Below are 26859 nucleotides of genomic sequence, written 5' to 3'. Positions count from 1 at the left end.
CAACAACAACAACAAAACAACAACAACAAATAACACATTCATTTGAATACGAAAATTCTGGTGTGTTATATTTGTTAAATTTAGTATTAGCATTCAATTGTATTATCAACAATTAACACATTACAAAACATGATCATGATTTTCTTAGAACTTGGACCACAGAGATAAAAACTTGTATGGAATTTGTTTAAGCATTTTAAGCATAAATAGTAGATTAAAAATCTGCAACATTACAAGTTTATCTTACATGAGTATTTCTCCTTAAATGCAGATTTATAGTCCTTTTCCCATACAGGTATTCTCTGGGAGCCTTTCAGTTAACTGAGCTCTCTACACACTGTAATGATGTGCTTATAGAAGGAATCTATTTTTTTTTTCACCATAGAACACAGGGGTGACGAGGAAAAAGAAGGTCGGACATTGTCCATGAAACTCTGATGAAAATACATATTGAAGTAAAACCTTTAATGGATGCTACTTCTATAATGAATTACTATACATTTTGTGATTAAGAAAAAAAATGACACCTGGACTTTCTCCGATAGTCTGACATTTTCTGGTCGGGTCACTGGACGTCTTGGCTGTTGAAATTTCACTTTCTTCCACATAGATGTCTTAATTCTGTTGGTCTCTGAGACATATTCTGTATTAGAGTGTGCACCTTCGGCACTTCTTTTCCAGCCTCTATGACTGATGGACAATTTGTTGGACACAAGTGACTCACGCTTCAAGTCTTTACCCAAAGATCTGATTTTCATATTTTCCTTAAATAACAAAGAACGTGTTATAATTACTACTTCTCCCATAACCCTATAACTTTAGATAATATTTATTACTAATAAAAATGTATAAGTTAGAAGCTTTAAAAATAGACTGGCCAATGTATAATGCCATATAGTACAGAATGAAATATAGCAAAACTAGACATCCAAGACATCTTACATTGATGTGATATGCAAGAGAACACAAACTGAGGCCATATTATGCTTCCTGATACCTCCCATTCCAACTGAGATTTTCTTGCCCTGTCTGCCTGCTGCAAATTTATAGCCATCTTCTATTGTAAAGGCTGGTTGAGGTTTACTCATCCCATTAAGAAAGGTGAATAAATAAAATTATGAAATATTTTCCAGTTTTGTATGTGTGATTTATATAACTACAAAATCTCTAAAATTTAAAAATTATTTTCTCTAAACTTACAATTTTCAATCATACTTGAAGATAACCTAAATATAAGATTTCACCAGTATAATTTAGAAAATAAATATATGATTTATTTCTAGACAAATTCACAGAATGAAATTAAAAACTCTACTCTTAAATATAGTAATTCATGTGACACCTTTGAACTATGTTGAAAAAAATCGATCTAAAAATACATTAATTTTTGATAAAAAAGTTATTATCTTTGACCAGTATATATATTGGCAATTTAAATTTTCTAATGGATATTTTACTGAGTTTTGCCCTAATAAACACATATCACTCTTATAAGAAATTTGTGACACAGGCTAGAGAGAGATAGTACAAGAGTTTAGGCACTTGTCTTGTACATAGTCAACTCAGGCTTGGTCCTTGGCACCAAATATAGTCTCTAAGCACCACTGGGAGTGACCCCTGAGCACAAAGCCAGAAGTAAACCCTGAACAAAAACATTTGGCTCCTAAACAAAAAAGGAAAAGAAACAAACAGTAAAGGAAATGATGACAGTAAAAAATTACCTATCACTTTATACCTGTAGAAAATATAAAAACCTCATTTGAAAGGACATACGCTCTTCTGTATTTATGGTAGGACTATTTACAACAGCCAAGATAAGAAAGCAAAGCTAGCACCCACAAAGGGATTGAGTGGATGACGATGTAGTGTTGCATGGACACACACATACATATGTGCATACACATAAATAACTGCTGTGATTTAGTCATGGTCACATTTGGCCTTGATTAAGTATTATCCTCCAAGTAGTAAACATTGCACAAATGGGCACAACTCTAATTCACTTACCTTAGGGGCTGACTTTTGGCAAGTGGCAGGGAACTCAGTGATTCTACTCGGTGGAATAAACTGAGGCTTTCATGGAAAAAAAAAGTCATTAGACAAATGTAAGTGAAAAGAACTTTCAGTTGTTATTTTATAATTCAATATTCTTCATTTCTTAAGAAGAGTCAGATAGAACGTCTTGACTATTTTTAAGAGGTTTCTTTAAGTTTCACAATCTGCAACTATGTTCTGATTGACAGGGACTGGACAGGACTGAATACCATGGCTTACTGAAGCATTATAGATAAAACTTTCAATGAACAGTTTCTGGGTGCCACAAGATCAAACACTGTCTGCCTGGTTACCATCTTCCCTCTCTTGCCATTCTCTGTTACCATTTGCAGGTCCTAGCATCTGGAATGCATCTTAACCTGCAGCAATAGCTCGATGTTCAGCTATTCTTCAGCAATTCAGGTGCTAGTTTCAATGACCATTTGAGGGTATACCTTGGCCTGAATTGTGTCTTTAATGACTGAGATGCTGTTGTATACTCAGATGTAGAGCTAGAAAAGAGGAAACAATTTTTATCGTGAAAAATAATTTCTTTTAAAACAAATATTTGACATGATTGCTATGCTAAAATGACTAAATCATTGTCATTGTCATTGTCCTCCCGTTGTTCATGGATTTGCTCGAGTGGGCCCAGTAACGTCTCCATTGTGACACATGTTACTGTGTTTGGCACATAGAATACTTCACGGGTAGCTTGCCAGCATTTGCTGTGCAGGCGAAATACTCTCCGTAGCATGCTGGGCTCTCCGAGAGGGGTGGAGGAATCGAACTCTGGTCAGCCATGTTGGCCGCATGCAAGGCAAACGCCCTACCTGCTGTGCTATTGCTCCAGCCCAAAAATGACTAAAAGTGAAATTAAAGATAAAAAGTGATGGGAATCCTGTGCTTGGCTCAGGTTTACTCCCTTTGGATGGGAATCTGGTTTGAGGATCACTTACACTCCCTTTTGGTGTACCCATTACTATATACCATGCCACAGTCGCCATCACGGTAGTTGCTGTTATGGAATTTCTTTTTTCTAATAATAAACTTATGTTTTATATTCGTGCAGTGTTTTGTTCACATTTTAATACCCTTGTTTCTGGTTTTGAGGTTTTTTCTGTATCTTTTGCATGTTTTGGTATGTTTGGTATCCTTTGGGATATACATACATATACACAGACACACACACACACAAACACACACACATATATATATATACACATATATATATATCACTGTCCTCCCTTTGTTCATCGATTTGCTCGAGCGGGCCCAGTAACGTCTCCATTGGAGACTTTGTTGTTACTGTGTCTGGCATATCGAATACGTCACAGGTAGCTTGCCAGGCTCTGCCATGCGGGCGAGATACTCTCGGTAGCTTGCCGGGCCGGAATATTTCTTAGGGCCATTTATTTTTTTATTTCTCAGGGCTTCCTCCTAGTTCTGTGTTCAGGAATCACTCCCGCAGTGTTTAGGGGACCATATAGTAGCATGAAATTCAACTTGGACTAGTTGTTTATAAGGCAATCACCCTGTCCATTTTACTGTTTTTCTGTTTCCTTCAACTTTTTATTCCGTTTCTCCTCCCTCTATCTGGCGGAATTTTCACATTAATTGGAAAGTTCTGAGAATTTTGAGCAAATATTATGTATTTAACTTCCACTTGATATTTGAGGCTGTTTTATTGTTTGTTTTCTGCTTTTTTTATTGCTCTTAGAAAAATTCTAGAAAAAAGTGTTAGATGTTAGACCTATATAGTCATATTTATACCAGAAGCCTCTGCAAAATTTTTAGCTCCTTTAAAATAGTATCAGCCTGTTTTATAGTTAGCATTTGTATCTTTCTCAATAGATTATAAATTCCCAGACTCTTTTTTTTTAATCTGTACTACCTAACATAATGTTTAACACTTTATAGATACTCAATAAAGTGTTGATGATTGACACGATAAACAGATATTCCCAGAGCGGACTGCTCATCTCTTCTGCTGTTGAAACACTGTCACAAGTCTATTCTGTATTCTTAATGTGACTATTTCTCTACTACCTGTCAGATATTATCACATCTTTCTGAAGCTTTATATTAACTGCCAGTGTATGGTATTTCTTCTAGTGTCTGTGTCACCCTGAGATAAATTCTGATCCTGATATAGCAAGATAGATTGGACCTAAACCTTAATACTACACACACACTCACACACATATGTATATAATTTTTATAATTATACAGTTATCTTGATTTATACCACCTTTGAAATTAGCTCAAAGATAATAATTTCTTGCTAGGAGGTAATATTGTGTAATGTGTGATTTGATTTGAATCATATTTGAAAACAAGTGTTGTAATTAAAAACACAATTTTATAAATTCTGTAAGTTTTCTTCTTTTATGTTAGTTTCAACATTGTTTATACTAAAAAGCTTCAAACATTCAAAGAAGCAAAAATGTCTCAATTACATTTTGAATAAAAAACATCAATTACAGCATCCAAATAAAACATTTTAAGGCAATACAAAAACCAATGCCAGACACTGAAATCGCCTCTGGTAATTATAGGATAAAGGCAGAATTCACTTCTAACTGGAAGAACGCAGCAAGAGATGAAGAAAGAATTCAAACAGAGCTGTATAACAGAACTGAAGAAATAACTCAAGAGGCTGGAGTGTATGCTTTGTATGCAGAGGCCCAGGTTTGATCTCTGGCACCACAGGGTTCCCTGAGCATTACCACGAGCAGCAAGCTATGAGCTATTGGGCCTGATTAGGACTGGCCAAATACAAACAAACAAAGGCACGCAGAACACCATTTTCTCTCAGTTTCACACTCAGAAATTTTTACTACAGTGAATAATTTAACAATGTTTACATCAAAGAGACATTCCACCCTTAAGAATATTGGGACCCCTAACTACACTATCACAGTTCTGCTTATCTTTTAAAATTTTCTTATGTCAGCAAAGATCTCTTTTCATATCTTAAAATTTATCTAGTTTTAAGCCAGAGAGAGATGAAAGAGTTAAATCTCATTGTTTAAATAGCCATTTTACCTAAAAATACACAGTAATTCAATGCAATCCTTATTCAATTCAAAGTCCTTCAAAGGGATAAAATTAAAACTCCTAAAATGACAAGTAATGTATGACAAAGGAGCCAAGAACATACAATGTAAAAGGAAGTCTCCAATAAATGATGCTGATGAAACTCAACAACCACATTCAAAGAATCAAACTATGTAACAATATAGAGAAATATGGAATTCATGTTCATTGTCTACATAGAGTATATATGTTTGTATATAGGTAAATATACAAAAAATCAATTAAAAAAACTAATATGTTTGAAACCATAAACTAGAAAAACATAGGTGATAAACTCTTCAACATTGATCTTAGTGAGTTTTTGTGAAATTCTCCAATAGTAAGTTGAAGATATAAACGTGTGTATATATATACATATTCACACACACATATATACTTACACATATAAACATGGGATCACATCAAACTAAAAAGGTTCTTCGCAAGTTAAAGTAACCATATTCAAAACAAAAAGGAAGCCTATTAAATTGAAAGAGATACTTGGAAATCATGCAGATAAAAGGTTAATTAATATACAAAATATATAAATAACTCATACAACAACAATGAAAGCACACAATCATATTAAAAACTGGGCAGAGGATCAAAATAGATTATCTCATCAAAAGTCATACACATAGCTATAGCTATAGCTATATAGCTAATAGACACATGGAAATAAATGTTCTTCATCACTTGTCATTAAAGAAATGCAAATGAAAACTACAAGGTTTCACCATACACTACTTAAAATGTATATTAATCAAAAGTAAATAAACAGTGCTGGATACCTAGGTTAAATGTGGTGCTTAATACAATAGCCAAGATATGGAAACAACTCAAATGTCCAACTTTAGACAAAAGAACCAAGAAGTTATTATGTATATACACAATGAAAAGCTACTTAGTGCTAAGAAAAAAATCATGCAGTTTGCAGCAACATGAATGGAGCTAGAAGATATCAAGCTAAGTGATACAGAATATGAAAATACTGGTTCAAATAGATGAATATCAGTTCAAATAGATATATGCAGTCTTAAGTTCATGGTATTAATAGACAAGATATTATGCTAAGTCAGACTAAAAGGGACAGATTCAGAAAGCAGAATAATGGGAGAACTGATCCATACAATTAAACTTGGGGACAGGAATAAATGAGAGGTATGGAGGTTGGTGTCCAGGGTGAAGGAAGATGGGTGTACTGGTGATGGGGTGGAAATATGTCTATGAGAAACTATTATTAACAGTATTACAAACTAAATTAAATTTAGAAAAAAGAAAAGAAAAATCAAACTTTTTTTTTAAAAAAAGGAATAATGTTGGCATGGATGTGGAAAAAAGAAACCTTGGGTGCTACTGATGGAAACATAAATAGAGGCATGATGGGATTGAGTATACAGATTTTGCAAAACCTTAAAAACAGAACAACCACATCTGTTTGTAATTCTGTTTCTAATATTTCCTAAAGAATATGAAAGTACCGGTTCAAATCGATGAATATCAGTCTAAACAGATATATGCAGTTTTAGGTTCATGGTATTAACAGTAGACAAGATATGAAACCAAGTGCTTCACTTTTGAATGACTGAATAAAGATGTGTTCCATATTAAAGGTATGTGTTCTCATACCCATGGAATAAGACGTGGCTGTAGAAGTGATAACAATGCCATTTTCAACTACAATGATAAACCCTGGTGAGATTATGCTAAGTGAAAGAAATCAGAAGCAAATAAAACCAGGTAGACCATATGATGTCAGTCTGTGGAATACAGAAAAAAAAGCAAATGAGCAAACAAAATAAAAATGAATTGCTGTTTACCAAATGGAGTGGGAAAGAGGTAGAAGAGATAAAAGTGATGGACTGATATACTGTAGCACTGTAACACTGTCCTCCAGTTGTTCATCAATTTGCTCGAGAGGGCACCAGTACCGTCTCCATTGGAGACTTGTTACTACTGTTTTTGGTATTTCGAATACGCCACAGGTAGCTTGCCAGGGTCTGCTGTGTGGGCGGGATACTCTCAGTAGCTTGCTGTGCTCTCCGAGAGGGACATTCAGTGGCCGAGAGCCTCCTCCCCAGGCTGGTTCACAGCAGTGAATGGAGGAAGGACTGGGGAACAGAGAAACAGAAACTGGGCCCCAGACTGGTCATCAGACAGTTTATTTCTCTCACCTTCCTGGCGTCACCTGCTCTATCCCTTATGGCGCAGTCATAGTTGTCGTTTTGGTCATAGTTCCACTCATCAGAGTTCCATTAGCCTAGTCTTCTTGTGGACCTTAAAGTCCTCTCCTTCACAATATCTTCTTCCTCATCTCGACATAGTCTCATAGTCCTCTATTTCCTGTCGTATTTGCAGTCATCTGGTTCTCCTTCTAGTCCCCAAGTCTCCAAAGTCTGTTCTCCTCCTCATCTTCAACATTTCGTCATCAACCTTCTTATCCACGCATCCTGTTCTCAGCATCTAGTGTTCAGCATCTAGTCCTGACTTTCTCATCCTCCAGCATCTAGTCCCAGCATCTCATCTTCAGCATCTCCTTCCCAGAGTCTAGTCTTCACTTTCTCCTTCTCAGTATCTCTTTTCCAGAGTTTAGTTTCATCTTACCCCTTAGAGCATAGTTATAGAAATCATGAAGGGTGGGGATACAAAGTGGGGTTGAACATTATCATAACAACAAAGAGAAGCCTCTACTTCAGGAGATTAACTCTAGGACAAAATCTCATCGGAGTATTCAGCACTCCGGAACACTAGGAGATCTGCTCAAGGGAAAGATTCCATCCAGGGTATATTTCTTTCTCCTTTCCTCAGTTAGTAATCCATTTAAACAGTCATAGTAAATTCACTTCTTATATTTCTAGCAATGTCATTTTGTATGAACACAGTAAGAGATATATTAAGCTCAAAGATTGGCTCTTCCTGGGGACATCTTGCTATATATTCCAAACCACAGACCTCAGGCCAGGTTAATCTTAGCTAACTCCATCAGGGTCCTTATTCAGTTACTTCTTTTTGGGTCATGATAGAGTTTGTCCATGACCATGCTCTTAACTTATAGTTAAGTATTACAGCACTTGGCCTGACACATTTTAATGCCAGGGTAGCTCACAGCTTGCCCTGGGTTCATCCAGTACCTCACTGGGACCCTGCTTTTGGAGTTCTAGGAACTAAGGGCAACTGAGGCTTAAGTCAATTAAATATAAATGTCCCGAAGTAAATATTATTTTGGAGTCAATTAACTCCCATGTTGCATAGCATAGCATCAACTGTCTTCCTGTATCTATACAAAAAGGACATTGCTAAATAAACCATGCAAATGACATAAAGGAAAGAGAAAAGCAATATAGGATTGCTAGTGCCTGATGGAATTGGGTGTGCCTCAGTTGCACTGTTGTGGGAGCAGCTCAATAAACCTTAAGATCCCTGCCTCTAGCAAGAACAACTCAAAGTTATCCAACATACACTATTAGGGATTTTGATGAAATCTGACTCAAAACTAGAATTTTACATAATAAATAATAGTGTATATGACGAGTTATCAGTTAAAAAGCATTTGAAAATATTTACTTCTGGAAAGATTGACCTCCTTGACCTTTAGAAGTCAATAAAGTTCTCTCTAGAGTTAACTTTTGATCTAGTTCAATGAGCACACCAAGAGCTAATTTCTCTTCAACCAGAGATATTAATTTATATTCCAAAGGGTAAGAGTGAAAGAATACAAGGTACTTCCAATGAATAAGACTGCGTGTGTACCGGGCAGAGGAGGGGAGACTGGAAGTGACAGGGTGTACTTAGGGAGATGACTTTTTCTTTTCATATACATGTGTGCAGATTCATCTTTCCAGAGTTCCTTCACGGTAGTATAAACTTCAACACAAGTCCTATAATATCTGATCTGACTCATTTCATCTACTCTCCCAGGGGTAGGAATCAGGAAAAAAAGGAGTACGTATAATTATTTGTTATAATTTAATAATGCATGAGGCTCAGCCCGAGCATCCGGAAAGCAGCCTGAAGAGTGACAGCGGCTGGGTAGTGGAGGTAGAGGAGGTTGGTCGATGAGGTATTTATAATAATCAACAACCAAGAATCAGGGATGCTGTCTTGTTTGCCAAAGCATCGAAAATCAGATGGGCTGGACACGTAATGCGATTTAGAGACGACCACTGAACTAGAGACGTCACCAACTGGATTCCATGGGAATGGAATCAAAAGGATGCATGGTCACTCCCCTACGAGATGGTCAGACTTCTCTGTCAAAATCCTTAGCAGATGGTTTAAGGCTCTTCGTATTCCCTGAGCGAGAGGATGCCTTTGGGCTACACTAGCATGTGACAGGGACGAATGGAGACAACACTGGAGTCTGCTCAAGCAAATCGACAATCAATGGGATGATAAGTGATACAGGTGATCAATAATAATCTGTTCTGCACCAGAAACTTTATTTTAACATAAAAAAATTACAGGTACTTAAACTTGAGAAAGCTTGCCACCTGGGTGGAAAACTAACACAATCTCAACAACCTGAAATAATTTTTGCAAACCTTTGGATTTGTTTCCTTATTTTTACTTCACTAATGGGTTAACATGGAGCAGAGACTTGAGACTTCACATAGGTATGAGGTCCTTTGCTCATAAATAATAGAACTTGGACTTGAAGTAGGATCCTGACACCAGGCTTGTGCTATCATCTCTACTACCTCTATATTTCTTTGGTATTGGACCATACTCGGCAGTGCTCAGGCTTACTTCTGACTTGGCACTCTAGGATCACTGCTGGCAGGGACTAGAAGACCCTAAGGAGCAGTAGGGATTAAACCCATGTCAAACATGTATAAGTCAACTGCCTCACCCTCTGATCTACCTCTCCAGCTTCTACCTCAGTCTTCTTCAAAGCACTCTAAACATACCTCCTTCTTGCTATCCAAAGCAATTACCTCACCTCTAGAGAGTCCAAATATAGACAGAACTTCTCAAAAAGAAAAAAAAAAAACTCTATTAGACATTAATTTCTCAATTTCTCCCACACAGAATCCAAACTGAAAGTAGGATAGCAGACAAGTTCAAATAACTTTGAGCTGAAAATCAATCTCACATTATAGATCGAGCTCAATTTCTACCTTGTTTCTGTGACCTCAGCAGAGAGACAATACAGGTTAGTAAAAGAGGGGGCTGAAACTTGCACAATGTGTGGACTGAAATCACATTTCCCCTGATTCCCAGCTCTATGCTTAGCAAGTTACTTCTCTGTATCCATGTTTTACCAGCTATGAAATAGGATTTGTGACAATCATAGTATTGCCGTAAGGATTAAGAAGGTCGGTGCATCTCTACCCGTGCCACATTCTGAATGTTTAGAATTTAGTTTATCCATTAATCCTTTTCATTTAAATCCCCTTATCACTTTAATACATAAAAGTTAAGGTTAGTTTTAGGTAGTTTTGGAATTCACCAAATCAGGCATGATAGTGGACATTTTTAAAAGTTGGAGAAGAGAAGGTGGTTGAAAATAAGGGAAGTGCTATGCAATTATCTTTTACTACAAATAGCCTGTTTGTAGTGATCAAATGTATCATAAGTGTGGAAATTGTGTCAAATAAACCATGAAGTAAGTAAAATTTAGGTTTGTTACTGAAACTTACTTTGAAATGTGTGAGGGGAGAGAAAGAAAGTAAAAATGCTCCCAAGAACACGGGTTTCCCCAGAGTGGAAAAACATACAAGCAAAAGTACATAGAGACAAGAGGTAAAATACATGCTCAGGGGAGAACAAGCCCGTAATTCTGAATTTTTAAAGAGGATTCCAAACTTGAATTAACACAGTTTCCCCAAACACCAGGAACTTCTCTTGTTTGAAAGCTTTTAAAGTGATACTCAGTTATTTTTAAATTCCAAGATTATTATTACTAGTGAACCTTCCTAGATTTTCTTGAAGATTCACTAAGAAGAGAAAACCCAGAGGCTCCCAAACTTGTTTGGCCCATTGTCTCATTTTCAGAATACACACACAAGGCTGGAGTGATAGCACAGCGGGTAGGGCGTTTGCCTTGCACACAGCCAATTCAAGTTTGATTCACAGCATCCCATGTGGCCCCTTGAACACTGCCAAGAGTAACTGCTGAGTTCAGAGTCAGGAGCAACCCCTGTGCATCACCAGGTGTGACCCAAAATGAAAAATAAAAGAACAGGAAACACACACACATACACACATGCACACACACGCATGCACACATGCATGTACACAAACAAACTAAACTGTCTCCCTGGAAATCTGCTTTCTTTTTTTTTTTTTAGTGTTTTCTGTATTGGTACTCTCATAGACAAATCATTTTAATATTCAGTATTTTTTTCTTTTCTTTTGTCTATAGCCAACCAATGTCCAAGTAGTTATTCTTAACTACTTAACACTTAACTCCTTAATAACACTTAAGTCAGTACCTTCTTTTCAGCCGGATTTAAGACCCTCTATTTAATTTTTAACTGCCATCATTTTCTATTTGGATTCCTACAATAGCCATCAGGTTGGTTGGTCTCATTCTCAACTGTTTTCTGTTTTTTTTTTAATTTTATTTTTTTTTATTAGTGAAACATCATGAGGTACAGTTATAGACTTCTAAATTTTTGTGCTTGGGTTTCAGTTATACAATGATCAAGTACCCATCCCTCCACCAGTGCCCATCCTCCCCCACCACGGGTCCCAGCATCACTCCCACCCGCCATCCCCCCCGTCCCACCCTGCCTCTGTGGCAGGGCATTCCCCCTTGTTCTCTCTTTCTTCTTTTGGGTACTGTGTTTTGCAAGAGAGGCATTGAGTGGCAATCATGTTTGGTCTATAGACTACTTTTAGCATGTCTCTCCCACCCTGGGAGGGTCTTCACAACACCCTTTATTTGGTGCTCTCTTCTCTATCTGAGCTTCCTTCTCACCTAGCACATGTGGCTGGCCTTCAAGTCATGGAGCAAAATTCCTGGTACTAATCTCAGCCATTCCTGGGTGTTAGTCTCCCATTTTGTTGCTTTATGTTCCCCCGATGAATGCAATCTTTCTGTGTCTATCCCGCTCTTTCTGACTCGAAATCTGCTTTCTTAAAGTGAACAAATGAAAAGCACCCCCAAATACACCTGAGACTACTATCTCTCCACCCTAGATTTCTTCAGCACCTCCTCCCAAACAGAGGCAGGTGTTGGATGGAGGGTTACCACGCACTGGGAAATACTGTTAGACCACTGTGATGTAAAGGTCTTGGACAAATCAGCTTATAAGGAGGAATGAATTAGAATCCTCAGGTGTGCCAAGGAAGCCCGCGCTCTTATTTGAAGGCTTAATCTGGTCAAGCAAATGGAATCCAGAAAGATAAAAGTGCACTGCTGCGAATGCACAAGAAGGAAAACGGAGCTCAAATGAAATTACAAGTGAATTTTACTAGAGCCTACAGGATTTAAGATCAAGAGAAAAAGCAGATTCAGACCAAGAATATGATCAAGAGACAAAGGTGTGAGAAGGTTAAATCAAAGGGCATTGAATTGCGTCAAAGTCAGAAAAGTCATGAAGTCACAGGTCCAAAACAGAATTCAAAATATAAAACTGAGGGCTGGGGATAAAGCTCAGTGTTAGAGCATATGCCTTGCATATACTCCATGAGCCTCTGGGTTTGAAACCCAAACACACACACACAGAGAGAGAGAGAGAGAGAGAGAGAGAGAGAGAGAGAGAGAGAGAGAAGAGTAAACTTGGCTATTGAGTAAGAGGAATAATTAGTTTCAACTAGATAAGAAATAGGAGTTGAGCTCAGAGATGACTCAGGAGAGATAGTGCACAGCAGTGTTGGTTCCAGACCCAAGATTCCACTCTTAATAGTGTCAAGAAAGAGGCCCTGAGGAATATTCAGGATGCCAAGCAGCCTCTGACTGTTGCCGATAAGCTTGTGCACTAATTACTAGATGGTTTTTCATTCAGTTCACGGTTTTGAGGAATTTCTGTTGGGTAGAGATCAAATAGTACACCTATTTGCATCGAAACTCAAATGAGTATTTGATTTGTTGAAAATCATTTCAGGCAGCACACCTGAACTTAAACCTCTCTTTCTATCTCTGCAGATGTGAATAGGAATGATGGCTTAAATGTGAAGAAGGTGATGTGAAGGGGGAAGATTGTCTGCTTCTGTCAAATCTATCTCTGCCATCCCTTTAGGAGAAAGGATACATTCTCTGTGAACACACATTCCTATTAGCCCCCAGCAGCACTGCGGTTCTCGGGAAAAGACAGTAAGAATGTTATTCCTTAGTCGCTGTCTCCAGAGAAAAATAAGAAATGGATGAAGCCAAGAGCAATGACTATCTTGGGGGTCCCACACTATACTGTACCCTGCACCTACCTTTTCTGATGTCTCTCCAATAGCTGGCACTGTCCAGATTGATTTAGTAAATTAAGAATGGCATTCTGTCAGGTAATGTGACATTAGCTTCTCATAAAAGGATGAGATGGAAAATAATTTGCATGGACTATTCAAGTTAACAAATTGAACAGCTTTTAGTAGAAATGTTTAATACCGATCCTGGTCTAGTCCCGGGAAGTACAGTACAGAATTTAAAAAAAAAATTGGCAACTGCCTTCAAGGAACTTTTCAACTAGTTTCATCCTAAGAAATTTATTTAGTGTCTCATTTGCTATGCAACAGATACAAGACCCACAAGTGTGAATATGTTATGTCTTATCCCCTTTCAGAAAAGAAATGCATCACCAACAGAGGAATGCAATCTTAGTCTCAAGACTAATAAAGTAAAATGGTTCAACTACTGTGAATATGAGTCTCTTGTTAAACAAGGGTCTTGAGGAGTCATACATTTTAGATTATGGCAGTTTATGTGAAAGTTGAAATGAATACAAATATGTTCTAAGACATCTGTAACTGTAAGTTATATATAGTTTAAATGTTGACAACCTACACAATAGTGATGTTTAAAAGAGATTAACTCTTAATGGAAAAATGGGTACACATTCTTCATTAAGTAGTTGTACTCAGATATACCATTTCAATTTGAAAAACACAGCGAAAAGTTCAGCCACTTTTTTTGCCTCTACATGCAGTGCTCAACAACAAGTGTGGTGCTTGTCAGATTATACTATTTCATTGTTTTCTGTGTGTCCACATGAGCACTACAAAGAACAGAGTGCTATCACTGGAATTCATTTTTCAACAGACATGGGATTTTACAAATGCTATTCATTTGATACTAAGACTATGAAGATTAAAAAAAAAAGTAATCTAAATATAGCCGAGAGAGAGAGAGAGAGAGAGAGAGAGAGAGAGAGGTGCTTGCCATAGAGGCAGGCTGGGGTGAGAGGGGTGACTGAAGGGGTAGGAAGGAAACTGGAGACACTTACTGGGGACACTGGTGCTGGGAAATTACTCTGGTGGAGGGATGGCTTTGGGAACATTGTATGACAAATGCAACCATGAACAATTTTGTAATGCTTTATCTCACAGTGACTCAATATATATATATATATATAAACATATCTAGTCTCTATATTCCTATCCAAATGCAACGCTATTTTAATCAAGTGTAAGAACATTTGAATCTGCAATACTTTGGGAATATGTATTTAATCTATGTCGTGTTAGTCAACTCAAACAAAAAATATTTGGTTTTGTATCTACTTGTGAAGAATTATGCATAAATCATTTTATTCCTTCAATTCTTAATTTATTATTTGATATGTACCTATTCAATGAAAGGTCCAGGCATTACTGAAAATACAAAGATAAATTTTTAAAAGGTCCTTTATTTTTAAAAAAGGTGAAAATCTAGAATTGGAGATAACTACACACATAACTACAATACTAGGTAGAAAGTAAAGCATGATTTAAGAAAGGCATGCACGAAAAACAAGAGGAGTTCAAAGAACATGTTTTAGTAGAAATGGGAGCTGGTTTCATACAGGGATGATATTAATATTCACTCTTTAAGGAATGGAGAAGTCGTAGAAGCATCTGCAGGCACCCTGACAGAATAAAGGCATTCAAAGCAGCTGAGAGGACATATTTAAGGAGCAAAATTAGCTCAGTGGGGAAAATCATGCAAAAGCAAAGAAACTAATAGCAAACAGCAAACTATTATCAGATTAAAGGAATCCTGAATTTCAGGATAATGAATGATCGTTAATTAGAAAATGTTAGCTCAGAAATGCCTACAAAATACATAACTATTACAATACCTGTTGCACAAATATACTGATTATATAAATATACTGCCCTGAACAGTATGACTTATAAAAGAATGAGAAAATATAGAGAAGGCTAAATTCAGGAAAACATAGTATGATGTCTTATAATTATTTAAATGTATTTAAAGTGTTATCAAAACTGAGAATAAAATTTACCAACTATATATTCTGTGCTCATAATGAAAATCAGCCTTGTCATACAATACAAGACAGAGAGATCTAAGACGTGTGTGACACTGAGAAAGAGAAAATTTGAGTAAAGTTCTAAATTGTAAAAAAAATTTTGAAAATCTAACTTATGACTTAAAAGTTATTGTATAGGCTTACCAAAAAACAGAACAATTACAGATTATATACCGCTCGGCAGTTGGGCAATGAATGACTGAATGAAAAGGACAGTGCTTCATTATTTGGCCGGCAGGTGGCACCTGCAACTTAATATTGAAAAAAAAAAAACAAACAGGGAAGTGCAGGCTTTTAAAGCCTAGAGTTAGGAACAGAATATTCAGTCTTTTTTTTTTTCCACAAAGGAGAAATTGTGGAATGACTGAATCAGAAGAACAATTTGTGGCAGGTCTTGGCTTATCAACACAGCTTATCTATTATCAATTGAATTTGAGCTCTCATAAGGGTTAGTGAACTTACATTATTTCCCTTAACAAGTATAATTTACAATAGATCAGTTTGTAACCTTTATACATGTTTCTCTGTCTTGTGTGTGTGTGTGTGTGTGTGTGTGTGTATTTGGCCTGAGAGACTATAAGAGGATTTATATTGAAATTAGGATTTAAAACATTATAATAATAGCATTGATGACGTGAGACTTATTTTGTTTTGATTTCATATCCCCTTTTTTGTAACAATATAATTAGCTCGAATAATAGCTACTAAATTATATTTCTTGGGCCAGGGAGATATTAGAAAGTTTTTGCCTTGCATGTGGTTTACCCTGGCTTGATCCCCATACTACTTATGGTCCCCTGAGCACCATTAGGAGTCACCTCAGAACAGAGTCAGAAGTATCCCTGAACACTGCCAGGTGTGGCCCCAAAACCAGTAGGAAGGAAGGAAGGAAGGAAGGAAGGAAGGAAGGAAGGAAGGAAGGAAGGTAGGTAGCTAGCTTGGACCTAGCAGCTTCATTTTCTCCTAGTGGATAAGATAAAATCATTGAGATACACTCACTCGGATAGAGTGCAATCAATGGACAGAGTTCCTGGAAAATACATTTGGCACTAACACATTGGAATAGTGTGTGAAGGGTAGCTGCTGATTTCTAATCCGAGTGCTAGCATACTATCATTCCTGCCTTTATTTTATCCCTCCTGGTTAGAGAGAACACAAATTACAGAATGGAAGGTGCAGAATAGTCTTTGATTTACCTATTGAACACTTCATTTTCCAGCTCAGCAAACTTTTCTGTGCCATTAAAGTTAAAGCAATAGAATAAGGAACATGGTGTGCCAACCAAGGTCATTTTTATATTTGCTTCCACGATCTGATCAATGGATGAGTAGACATTAGTGGAATAAAGCAGAAAAAGAGATCAGGAGATGGGCAAATATAATTACACTTTACTGTTTCCCAATGCTGAAAGATGGCACCACGGAGAAAAATGGGAATAAACTAGTTCATTCTTGATTTCCAAGTGGTGTCCAGCCTACACTTGAGTCCTATTTGTACTGATCTTGAATGGCACCGAGGTGCTGTTTTTGTGGATTTCTCACCCTTCCCTTTTCTATATTCTAGTGGTGCTCCCTCCAAGTCAGTCAAGAAAAGAAAAAACCCCACACTGAACACTTTAAAACACACACACACACACACAAACATACACACTACACCAAGTAATACAAATCTGTTATTTTATGTTATTACTAAAATCTCTGCCTTAAAAATAAAAGAAACATCCAATCCTAAAGACACAAACAGGCAATTAAGACAGTGTGGTTGACACCATTAATACCTAAGTGTCAACCTTGGCCTCTATAAGAAATAAAAAATACACAGAGGCTACAATGAAGATAAAATCAATACAGCATGTGCCAACTGCCCTCACTAAGCTATTAAGAGTGATGAACAAATTAAGATATATTCCACACTGGAAATATGTGACTTTATCTATATTTTTATGAAAAGAACCAGAGGCTGTGATAACCTTATTTCTGATCTATGTGTTATTAAACCTTTCACTCTAAGTGCCAAGCCTAGAAATTTCAGCTTCTTTGTGTGTTGATGGGGATAGGAGGGTCAGATAATCTTTGTAGAACGTGCTTCCATGGTGATACTGTTCTTATGAGAGATTCCAAAATTATGGGCTAAGAGAAGTGTTTGGTGATCCCAAAATAATAAAACTTATGTTCTTAAGAAACCAGGAATATAAATAATGAAGCACATCACCTGTGGTCTGTCTGGAGAATTTTCTATTGCAATGGGCATTTTATTACCTGATACCTTGATCACTTGATCACTTAACATCCCGTTACTCATCAATTTGCTCGAGCAGGCACCAGTAACATATCGATATGTCCCTGTCGCATGCTAGTGTAGTCCAATGGCATCTGATCATTATAGGAACACAAAGAGCCTCAAACCAATCGTTCAGGGTCTTGACGAATATGTCTGACCATCTTGTAGGTGGGTGGACACAAGGTCTTTTGACATCCTGTGAAATCCAGTTGGTAATGGCTCTAGGGCAGCAGTCATCTCCAAATCTCATTATGTATCGAGCCAATTTTATTTTCAATGACTTGGCACACGAGACAGTGTTTCGCATTCTCAATCATCGATGGAGAACGGAACTCTGGATTATTTCTCTCACTTGAGTGAAGCGTGATACTCCATGCATAGCTCTTTTGATTCCTCTTTGGAAGATCCGAATAGCATTTTCATCCTGTTTTCATAGGGCCCAGGTCTCTAAGGCATATGTTAATGCAAGAAGAACTGTGGAATCAAAGATATGTGCCCAGAGCCGAGGTTCTTCATCCTCTTAGCTATTTCTTCGATGCTCTTGAAGACGATCCAAGCCACTCTCTTCCTCCTGCACAACTCAGGTGCCAGATCATTCATTATGTTGACTTTTCGACCTAGGTACACATAACTGTTGCATTTGGAGATGTTCATTCCATTGAAAGCAAATGGAATGTCAGAAACGAAACCATTTCTCATTAACTTTGACTTCATGAGATACAGCTGTAGTTCGACCTTTCCACACTCATGGTCAAAGTTGGGCAGCATTTGTGCCGCTTGGCTAATGTTTCGTGTTATTAGAATGATGCCATCAGCGAAACAGAGGTGGTGTAGTTGCCGACTGTCTATCTTCACTCCCATTCCTTCCCATTCCAGTCATCACATGACGTTCTCGAGGGTGGCACTGAAGAGTTTTGGTGAAATGGTATCATCCTGCCAAACCCATCTCTTGACGTCGTTGATCACTTCCTTGTACAATGGTGAGATCCTGGTAGTGAATCTGTAATACAGCTCACAGAGGATCATGATATATTGAGTTTGAAAGCCTGTTTGGCTAGGGCTTCGATGACCATTTCAGTCTCAACAGAATCAAAGGCCTTCTTTAAATCAATGAACGTTAGACAGAGTAGCATCTTGAACTCCCAAGAAACCTCAATGAGCTTGGTTATCATGTGGATATGGTTGATGGTGCTGAATCCTTTGAGGAACCCGGCTTGCTTGCAAGGTTGTCCTTCATCTAGTGTTCTGCCAATCCTATTCAGGATGACTCAAGTGAACAACTTGTAGATGACAGACAATAGGCAGATCAGGCGATAGTTGCCAATGTTGTGGATGTCTTCCTTCTTGTACAGTAGTACAGTCCTGCTGGTTTTCCACTGGGATGGAACCTTGCATTCAGACAGGTAGCGTGTGAAGAGCCGAGCCAGCATATTGATGAGTGCTGATGGTAGGTTCTTCAGGTGTTCGGGTCTGTGCCGGGTGCTATTTGCTACTTTACCGAATGGCATGTCAAATTTCGGAAGGGAGAACATTGGGAATGACATACCCATCCTACAGAATTTGGATGTGGGTAGATGGATGTGGCTATCTAAAAGATCTGAGTAGAAGTCATGGATAATCTTCTCCATTGCCCTTCTGGAAGGTGTGATAGATCCATTAGGACATCGGAGGGCAATCATCTTGGTCTTGTTGTTGACGAAGGACAGGCAGATGTTGTGAATGCTTTTCCTGGCTTCTGCTGCATCGGCCAGCACTGCTGCCCTTGTCTCTTTGATGTCTTCCTTTATCACTTCTCTGCACTACTTTGCAAGCTTGGACATTCACTTGCTATTGCCTGAGGCTTGCGCCAAGCCACATTGGTAATTGAGCTCAAAGGTATTCAAACACAGGTGTCTTTTTGTGGCATTCTTCATCAATGTTGTCAACGACAGCATCTTCCCATGTTGCCACAATAGTGCCAAAGAACTCCCAATTAGTGGTTGTTCTGGGAGTTCTCTTCTTAAATTTTGCAGCCCTTTCTCCCTGTTCCGTGAAGTAGAATTTTGCATGAAGGAGAAGGTGGTCCAATCCTGTTTGGAATTTTGGTACAACAGCGACATCAGTCAGGCAAGAACCTCGATTAAATATGATGTGGTCAATTTTATTGTGGAACCGTCCACCAGGAGACTTCCACATCCAACGTTTAGATTCATCCTTCTGGAACTGAGTTACCATGGATGGTCTTGGTCGACATGATGAATTCAGGTAGTCACTCACTGTGTTCGTTCCATTCTCGGTCATGGGTCCCAATGTGGAATTCTTCCACTGATCTTCTCAGTCCTATCTTGGCATTAAAATCACCAACAATCATCTTGGAGAAGGTGTGGTCTTCTTTATAGAACTTCTCCAGCTCCATGTAGAATTTCTCAATTTCTCCTTCATTATAATTGGATATTGGTGCGTAGACAACGAAGACAGAAACTGCTGGCAGTGAGCCACATCTATTCAAGTGTAAACGTCCGATTCGGCTTGTTAGGCATTCAAATGAATCAATGCTCATGGCCAAGTTCGTGTTGACAAGGACAACGACACCACCGATGTCTCTTTTGCCACATGTTCTGAGGAGCAATTCTTCTCCAGTGTTTAAAATGGCTTGATGTGATTGATACCTTCTTGTCTCGGTCAGACCAATGATGTCATACTTGATCTTTCGCACTTGTCCATCAGGTCCTTGATGGATGCATCCAATGCCAATGTACGTGCATTGAAAGTACAGACATAAATTTTGTCCTTCTTCGTTTTGGCAGCCTAGTTCGTCCTTGAATTTTATCAGCCTCCCCTTCCTCATCCTTCTTAACACTGCCATATTGGTGGCTCTTTCAGGGTCAGGGGAATGAGACCCATTGTATTTACTGGTTTTGGCAAATCAAATATGCCATGGATAGCTTGCCAGGCTCTGTCATGCAGGCGGGATATTCTCTGTAGCTTTCCAGGCTCTCCAAGAGGAATAGAGACTTTTAGGGTGGCCTTTAATTGTCCTTGCAGGTGTTCCCATGGTTCAGACCATAAATACCTCATCGGCAGACCCCCAACACATCCAGTACCTCCACTATCCAGGCGCCGCCACACTCCTGATACTTTCCTGATGCTAGGTCCAAGACTCACACACAAGTGAAGCCTCACAGAACCAGGTAAGCGAAACTCTGTGACCTTGGACTCCAGGCTCAACAGTACCTGGGAACAGAGATCCTCTACCTGCTCCCACCAATCTCCGGCGACCCAGGGATTAAACCCAGAAGCCAAATCCTACCCTGCCCTGCCTGCTTCCACCAATCTCCAGAGACTCAGGGATTACACACTGAATACCAACCCTACCAGTAGCAGATAAATACCTCATTGGCAGACCTCCACTACCTCCACTACTTCTACTATCCAGCTGCCGCCACGCTCTAGGACACTTTCCAGACACATCATAAGACCCATCTTCTAAGACTACCACACCATATTTGATGAGGCTTAAAATATGGTTTGAACCATGGGAACACCTGCAATGAAGGTCAATACATTGGGCATATGCGATTGACCTCTTCAAGTTCCATTTGAGAAAGTTGACAAGCTATACTGAAAAAATGCTGAATTTTGAGTATACAATCTATAAAGTAAATAGAGTTAAATCATTTCATTAGTTCAGAGATTAAAAGAGTGCTTCTGCTTGGCACTTTTCTCACTTGACATTATCACGGTTTCCTACACTTATTGATGTTAATGTTTTATTTAGTATATTTAACTTAAGCATGACTGATATTCTGTATTAATAGGTTATTGCTCTTTAAAAATAATTATGATTGGTTGGAAGCTTGACACAAGTGTGTGTATGGCTAAGGGCAGTTAGGACAGAGAAGAAACCAGTATTAAAATGATAATTGAAAATGATGCCTTTGTTGAGGGTGTGGTGCCACCAGCAGGTCAATCTGTACCTGTGAGACGAGTGCATCAGCAGCATGATGGCACTTTCAGACCTCCAGATACCCGAATAATGCTTCTGTGCCTTTGGCCAGACCCCAAAAACTTGGGGCAAAGTTTACCAAGAAAGGAAACAGCCAAAAGTTAGGTATGTGTTAGACACACCCACAAACCACCTCCAGCTCAGCTATATAATTGGAGGCATGGCCTCTCTGGTTCCTGATTGAACTGCTTAATTGCCATGATCCCAGAGACTTAGAAACAAATCTCTAAACCAAACAGCTACTGGCAGAAATGCGTCCGGTCCCTGCAGTAGGTTACCAGGTGGGGATAGGTTTCAGCCTTTGCCTGTTCCCCCCTGGCGGCCTGGTGGCCATCATCCTCCAGAGATCACTGAACAGTCAGGTTTGGGTCCACATGACGAGGGCCTCATGAGATGGGGGTGGAGCCAGCCCTTTCCTCCCCATCCGAAAGAGGCCCCGAGTCGCGGCCTCTGTGGCTCCTGATCAAGTCACTTAATGGCCATGAGACTCAGAAAACTCAGAGACTCAGAAACAAATCCCAGAGACTCAGAAACAAATCCCAGAGACTCAGAAACAAATCTCAGAACCCAGCGGCTTTTGGCAGAAATGCTTCCAGACCCTGCAGTAGGTTACTGTTACCGGGCCACACCAGGGGGAAAAGGGCACTATCCCTCCGCCTGCTCCCCCTTGGCGGCTTGGTGGCTGCCATCCTCCAGAGGCCATTGGACAGTCAGGTTTGGGCCCTCAGTGACGAGACACTCAGGGCCTCACGGGATGGGGTTGGAGCTGGCCCTTTCTTCCTCACCACAAGAAGACTCAGAGTCGCCGCCCACAAATGGCCTCTCTGGCTCCTGATCAAGTTGCTTAAAGGTCATGATCCCAGAGACTCAGGAACAAATATCAGAACCCAGCAGGTTTTAGCAGAAATCCCTCCAGATTTAAAAGTTAAAATTTCAGAATTTCAAAATCCCCCGGCCACTACTGCAGCCATGTGACAACATATGTTATTCATAACTAGCAATAGAAAACAAATTGTCTACTGTTGCATTTTCGGCAGATCTTAGTGTTGGGGTAAAACTCCAAATACTAATGGTAGGTCTGGTGTCAAAATATTGAAGTAATCAAAGTATAGAGAGAGTAATTGGAAATCATCTGTCCCACAGGTAGGGGGAGGGTGGGGAATGGGGGTATACTGGGGTTTTTGGTGGTGGAGAATGGGCACTGGTGAAGATACGGGTGTTTCACTGTATGACTGAGACTTAAACCTGAAGGCTTTGTAACTGCTCATACGGTTATTCAATAAATAAAATTATAAAAAATGAAAAAAAAGTAAGGTGGAGTTCATTTCCAATTCAATCAGCCTAATCAGTGGCTGAATACATAGCAGTGTTCCTACATCACTGTCCTCCCATTGTTCATCGATTTGCTCGAGCGGGCCCAGTAACATCTCCATTGGAGACTTTGTTGTTACTGTGTTTGGCGTATCGAATACATCACGGGTAGCTTGCCAGGCTCTGCCATGCGGGCTAGATACTCGCTTGCCGGGCTCTCCAAGAGGGGCGGAGGAATCGAACTTGGGTCGCCCATGTTGGCTGCATGCAAGGCAAACGCCCTACCGCTGTGCTACATAAATAAATAAATAAATAAATAAATAAATAAATAAATAAATTTTTGTTGCTATGGAAAAAAAAGAAAATGATGCCTTTAGAAAGGAACTGAGTGTTGAAAGCAGGCTAAGGGTTATAACTGATAACCTTTCAGTATCTCAGAATCTGTGCTGCAAACCAGCATGTTGAAAGTAGAGAGAGAGAGAGGAGAGAAAAGAGGGGGGGGGAGAGAGAGAGAGAGAGAGAGAGAGAGAGAGAGAGAATAAACGTGCATACCATGGCGGATGGGGGAAAGGAAACTGGGGACATTGTGGAAATGTACACTGGTGACCTGGTGAAGGGATGGGTGTTGTAACATTATATGACTGAAACCCAGACATGAACAACTTTGTAACTGTACAACCCACTGCAATTCAATTTTAAAAAAATAAATTTTAAAAATTATTGTTTACCTAAAAATTGTACCCTAAGGAACAAATCCTAGTAAAATGTAAAGAGCACAAATTTTGAAATAATACAAAACAATGGTCTTATTTTGACCCAATGCACTGGCTGATATCCATGAGGACCTATATGTACTAGAGAAAAGAAATAAATTCCTTTATATACTGTTGTATAAATAAATTTATATAGATCCAATCTGCAGTCTTTTCTGAAGAAATCTCCTTTCTTTCTTATTTCAGTGTTCATCTCTAGTATAGCCTAGAATGCAAAATTAATTTTTAAAAAGAATAGAAAAATAAATTACTCCACATTTTAGTAGGATAAGCCACGTTCGTTAAATTTCACATGTGGAATCAAGCGGTGGGAGAGGATTTTGAAAGGATCACTAGCTCACCTGTGGCTGCCGTTCCATCAGTCGATTATGATACCTTTGCACAGAGTCTTGAAGCTGCTTTGCTCTCTCATGTTTCGATGCTGACACACTGCCCATGGTGCCGAGGGGGATAGAAGGTAAGCGTTGAACCCCATCACAACTTCTCAGTCAACAAGTGCAAGAAATCATGTCAGGAGGAAATATACGAGTATTTAGCATTTGTAGGAGTTGATTCAAGTCTACAGGGACTTTTGTTTTGTTTGGGGGGGAATACCCAGTGGTGCTCAAGGGTAACTCCTTGCTCTGCACTAAGCAATCACTCCTGGTGGGCTGAGGGGACCAACTGGATGGCAAGGACCAAACCTGTGTCACCTGTGGGCAGGGCAAGCACCTTACTCCCTTTACTATCACTCCACCCCCACTCTTTATATTTTATGCTTAAAGTTTAAGCAAGAGTTTTAAAATTTAATTCCTCAAGGTAATACATGACATTAAACTTGCAATTTGAATAGAAATGCATTAACAGAATATGCAAAGAGTGGCAGAGTTAGCAAAATGAGAGAATATTATTTATTATACCGCTTTCCTTTTCTTGAATTATCATAAAAAGAGACCTTGGAGAAAGTGTCTATTAGATCATGGAGCTTTGTCACTACTGTCACTGCCACCCGAAAACTGGGAAACAAATTCATACATCTTGCTAAAACCACAAAATGGTTTGCTTAATAATTGCAAAAATATTCTTGTTTCTTTAACACATGGATCGTTTTTAAAAAATTTCTTTTAAATTTTTTCAGTGAATCACTGTGACGTAGAGTTACAGACTTACAAACTTTCGTGCTTATGCTTCAGTCATACATGAATCTTTTATTTCCTGAGGATAACTCTGAAGATCAATGACCGTGCACTATAATAAGTATCCGGTGGACTCTAAGGGCCTGCTGATCCATTTGGAATCCAAATATCCCAATGCCATGTTGCAGAATCTTTCTTTCCCTGCTGTTGCCTGTGTATGTGTTTCTTGTAGTCATTTTCCTAGTCAGTCTAATTTATATGCTCTTTCAAAACACTAGCTGAAAAATCCTATATCTTCTATTTAATTAAGGCATTATATAAAAGAACAATATCTTTTTACACAATCAAGTAGAATTGTGTCTAAATGAGAATAAACGGGCCTTAGATGAGGCTTCCCTTGCTACTGTGACATATGGCTTGGAAGGTTTGAAAACTTTCCACCACTACTTCTGGTTTCAAGGCTATGTTCTAGCAAGCTGTTAGCCAGACTGTTGAAAAATTGAGATCATATATTGTTCACCTTGGCATCAAGGTTTATACGGGTAAGTTCAACACCTTCCACCATGGCTTTGATTGAAGGTAGAGCTGGGGAAGTGAGGTCATTTTATTTAGCATCTGCTTTACACAAAGATTCTTCTATTATTGATGGGTACCAAAAAAGATCTGGAAGGGACAAATTTCTATTAAATAAATATTTTATTTGCTAGAAAAGGGGAGAGGCAGTTAAGAATTGAGAGAGACTTCTCCCATCTGGAATAGCATAGGAAAAGTAAAGCAGCTCACATTCAGTATTTGTTTTCAGGGCTGAAAGAGGGATTATTTTTGCCCTCCACTAACAGAAGGGAATATGTGAATACAATCAAATACAAATACTACTGAAACAAATAAATGAAAACTTTAATCCAGTCTCCAATATGGTATTTTGTTAATTTTTTAAGACAGTAGGCAAACAAACCAGGTAACACCTGCTGTAGCCACCTGAAGGGTTCATTGTCAGACATCTGTTGAGTGCTTTTTCTATATAGCGTTTTATTTCATTTCAGAGAAGAACCCGTGGCAACATTAAGTTTCTATTTTAAAATACGAACCTCAAGAAATTTACTAAGGTAAAAGGTAAAGGCCCTCCCGTTGATCGTCGATTTGCTCGAGCGGGCCCAGTAACGTCTCCATTGGAGACTTTGTTGTTACTGTGTCTGGCATATCGAATACTCTCGGTAGCTTGCCGGGCTCTCCGAGAGGGGCGGAGGAATCGAACTCGGGTCGGCCATGTTAGCCGCGTGTAAGGCGAACGCCCTACCCGCTGTGCTATCACTTCAGTGGAACATTTTGAAAAAAAGGTGTTAATATTCAGCGTAACCCTCAGATAACTTTTAGCATCCTATTCAAAAGATTCAGTCAAAAGGTTGGCATGATTTCTACCTGACTGGTGATTCATATTTTTAATACAGATAAATGCATAAGAATAATGTAATGAGAGAGTGCTGATATTATTTCTTGAGTAAAGTTTAGTACTACAAAAATTCTGTGGTTTAAGAAAGAAACGCTTCATTTTACCCTCTTGGGATTCTAATGCTACCATTTGCAAAATGATGTGTTTCATTTTTATTTAGTTTCTGTTGTTGTTAGGAGAGGGCACACCCACTGGTGCTCAGGCCTTACTGCTGGCTCTGTACTCTGGATCAGACCTGGTGGCGTTCAGAAGACCAGATTGGTGCCAGGAATCAAACCCAGGTTGGCCGGGTGCAAAGCAAGTACTTTATCCACTGTACTATCTCTCCAGCTCCTTTACAAAAATGCATGTTTATTTATTTTGTTTTTAAATGGTGTGCTTTAACCATGAAGTATTTAACTGTAATTACTCTTCTTGAATGTAAAAG

General features: G+C 38.8%; 1 protein-coding gene across 1 annotated transcript in view; it reads right to left on the bottom strand.

The window, feature by feature from the left end:
* MORC1 (MORC family CW-type zinc finger 1) overlaps positions 1-26859 on the bottom strand; it is a 167933-nt gene that overhangs the window by 41177 nt on the left and 99897 nt on the right. Inside the window, exons 17-19 of the mRNA XM_056109421.1 lie at positions 24209-24347; positions 2008-2073; positions 528-764 (exon numbers count right to left, since the gene is read on the bottom strand). Of these exons, the coding sequence (XP_055965396.1) occupies positions 528-764; positions 2008-2073; positions 24209-24347 (442 nt within the window). The remainder of the gene's footprint in view (positions 1-527; positions 765-2007; positions 2074-24208; positions 24348-26859) is intronic.

This window comes from Sorex fumeus, unplaced genomic scaffold, assembly GCF_029834395.1.
Source record: "Sorex fumeus unplaced genomic scaffold, SorFum_2.1 ptg000265l, whole genome shotgun sequence".
NCBI classification, from domain to species: domain Eukaryota; kingdom Metazoa; phylum Chordata; class Mammalia; order Eulipotyphla; family Soricidae; genus Sorex; species Sorex fumeus.
The sequence above is the reverse complement of the archived record's forward strand: the minus strand, read 5'-3'. Positions and strand labels throughout refer to the sequence as shown.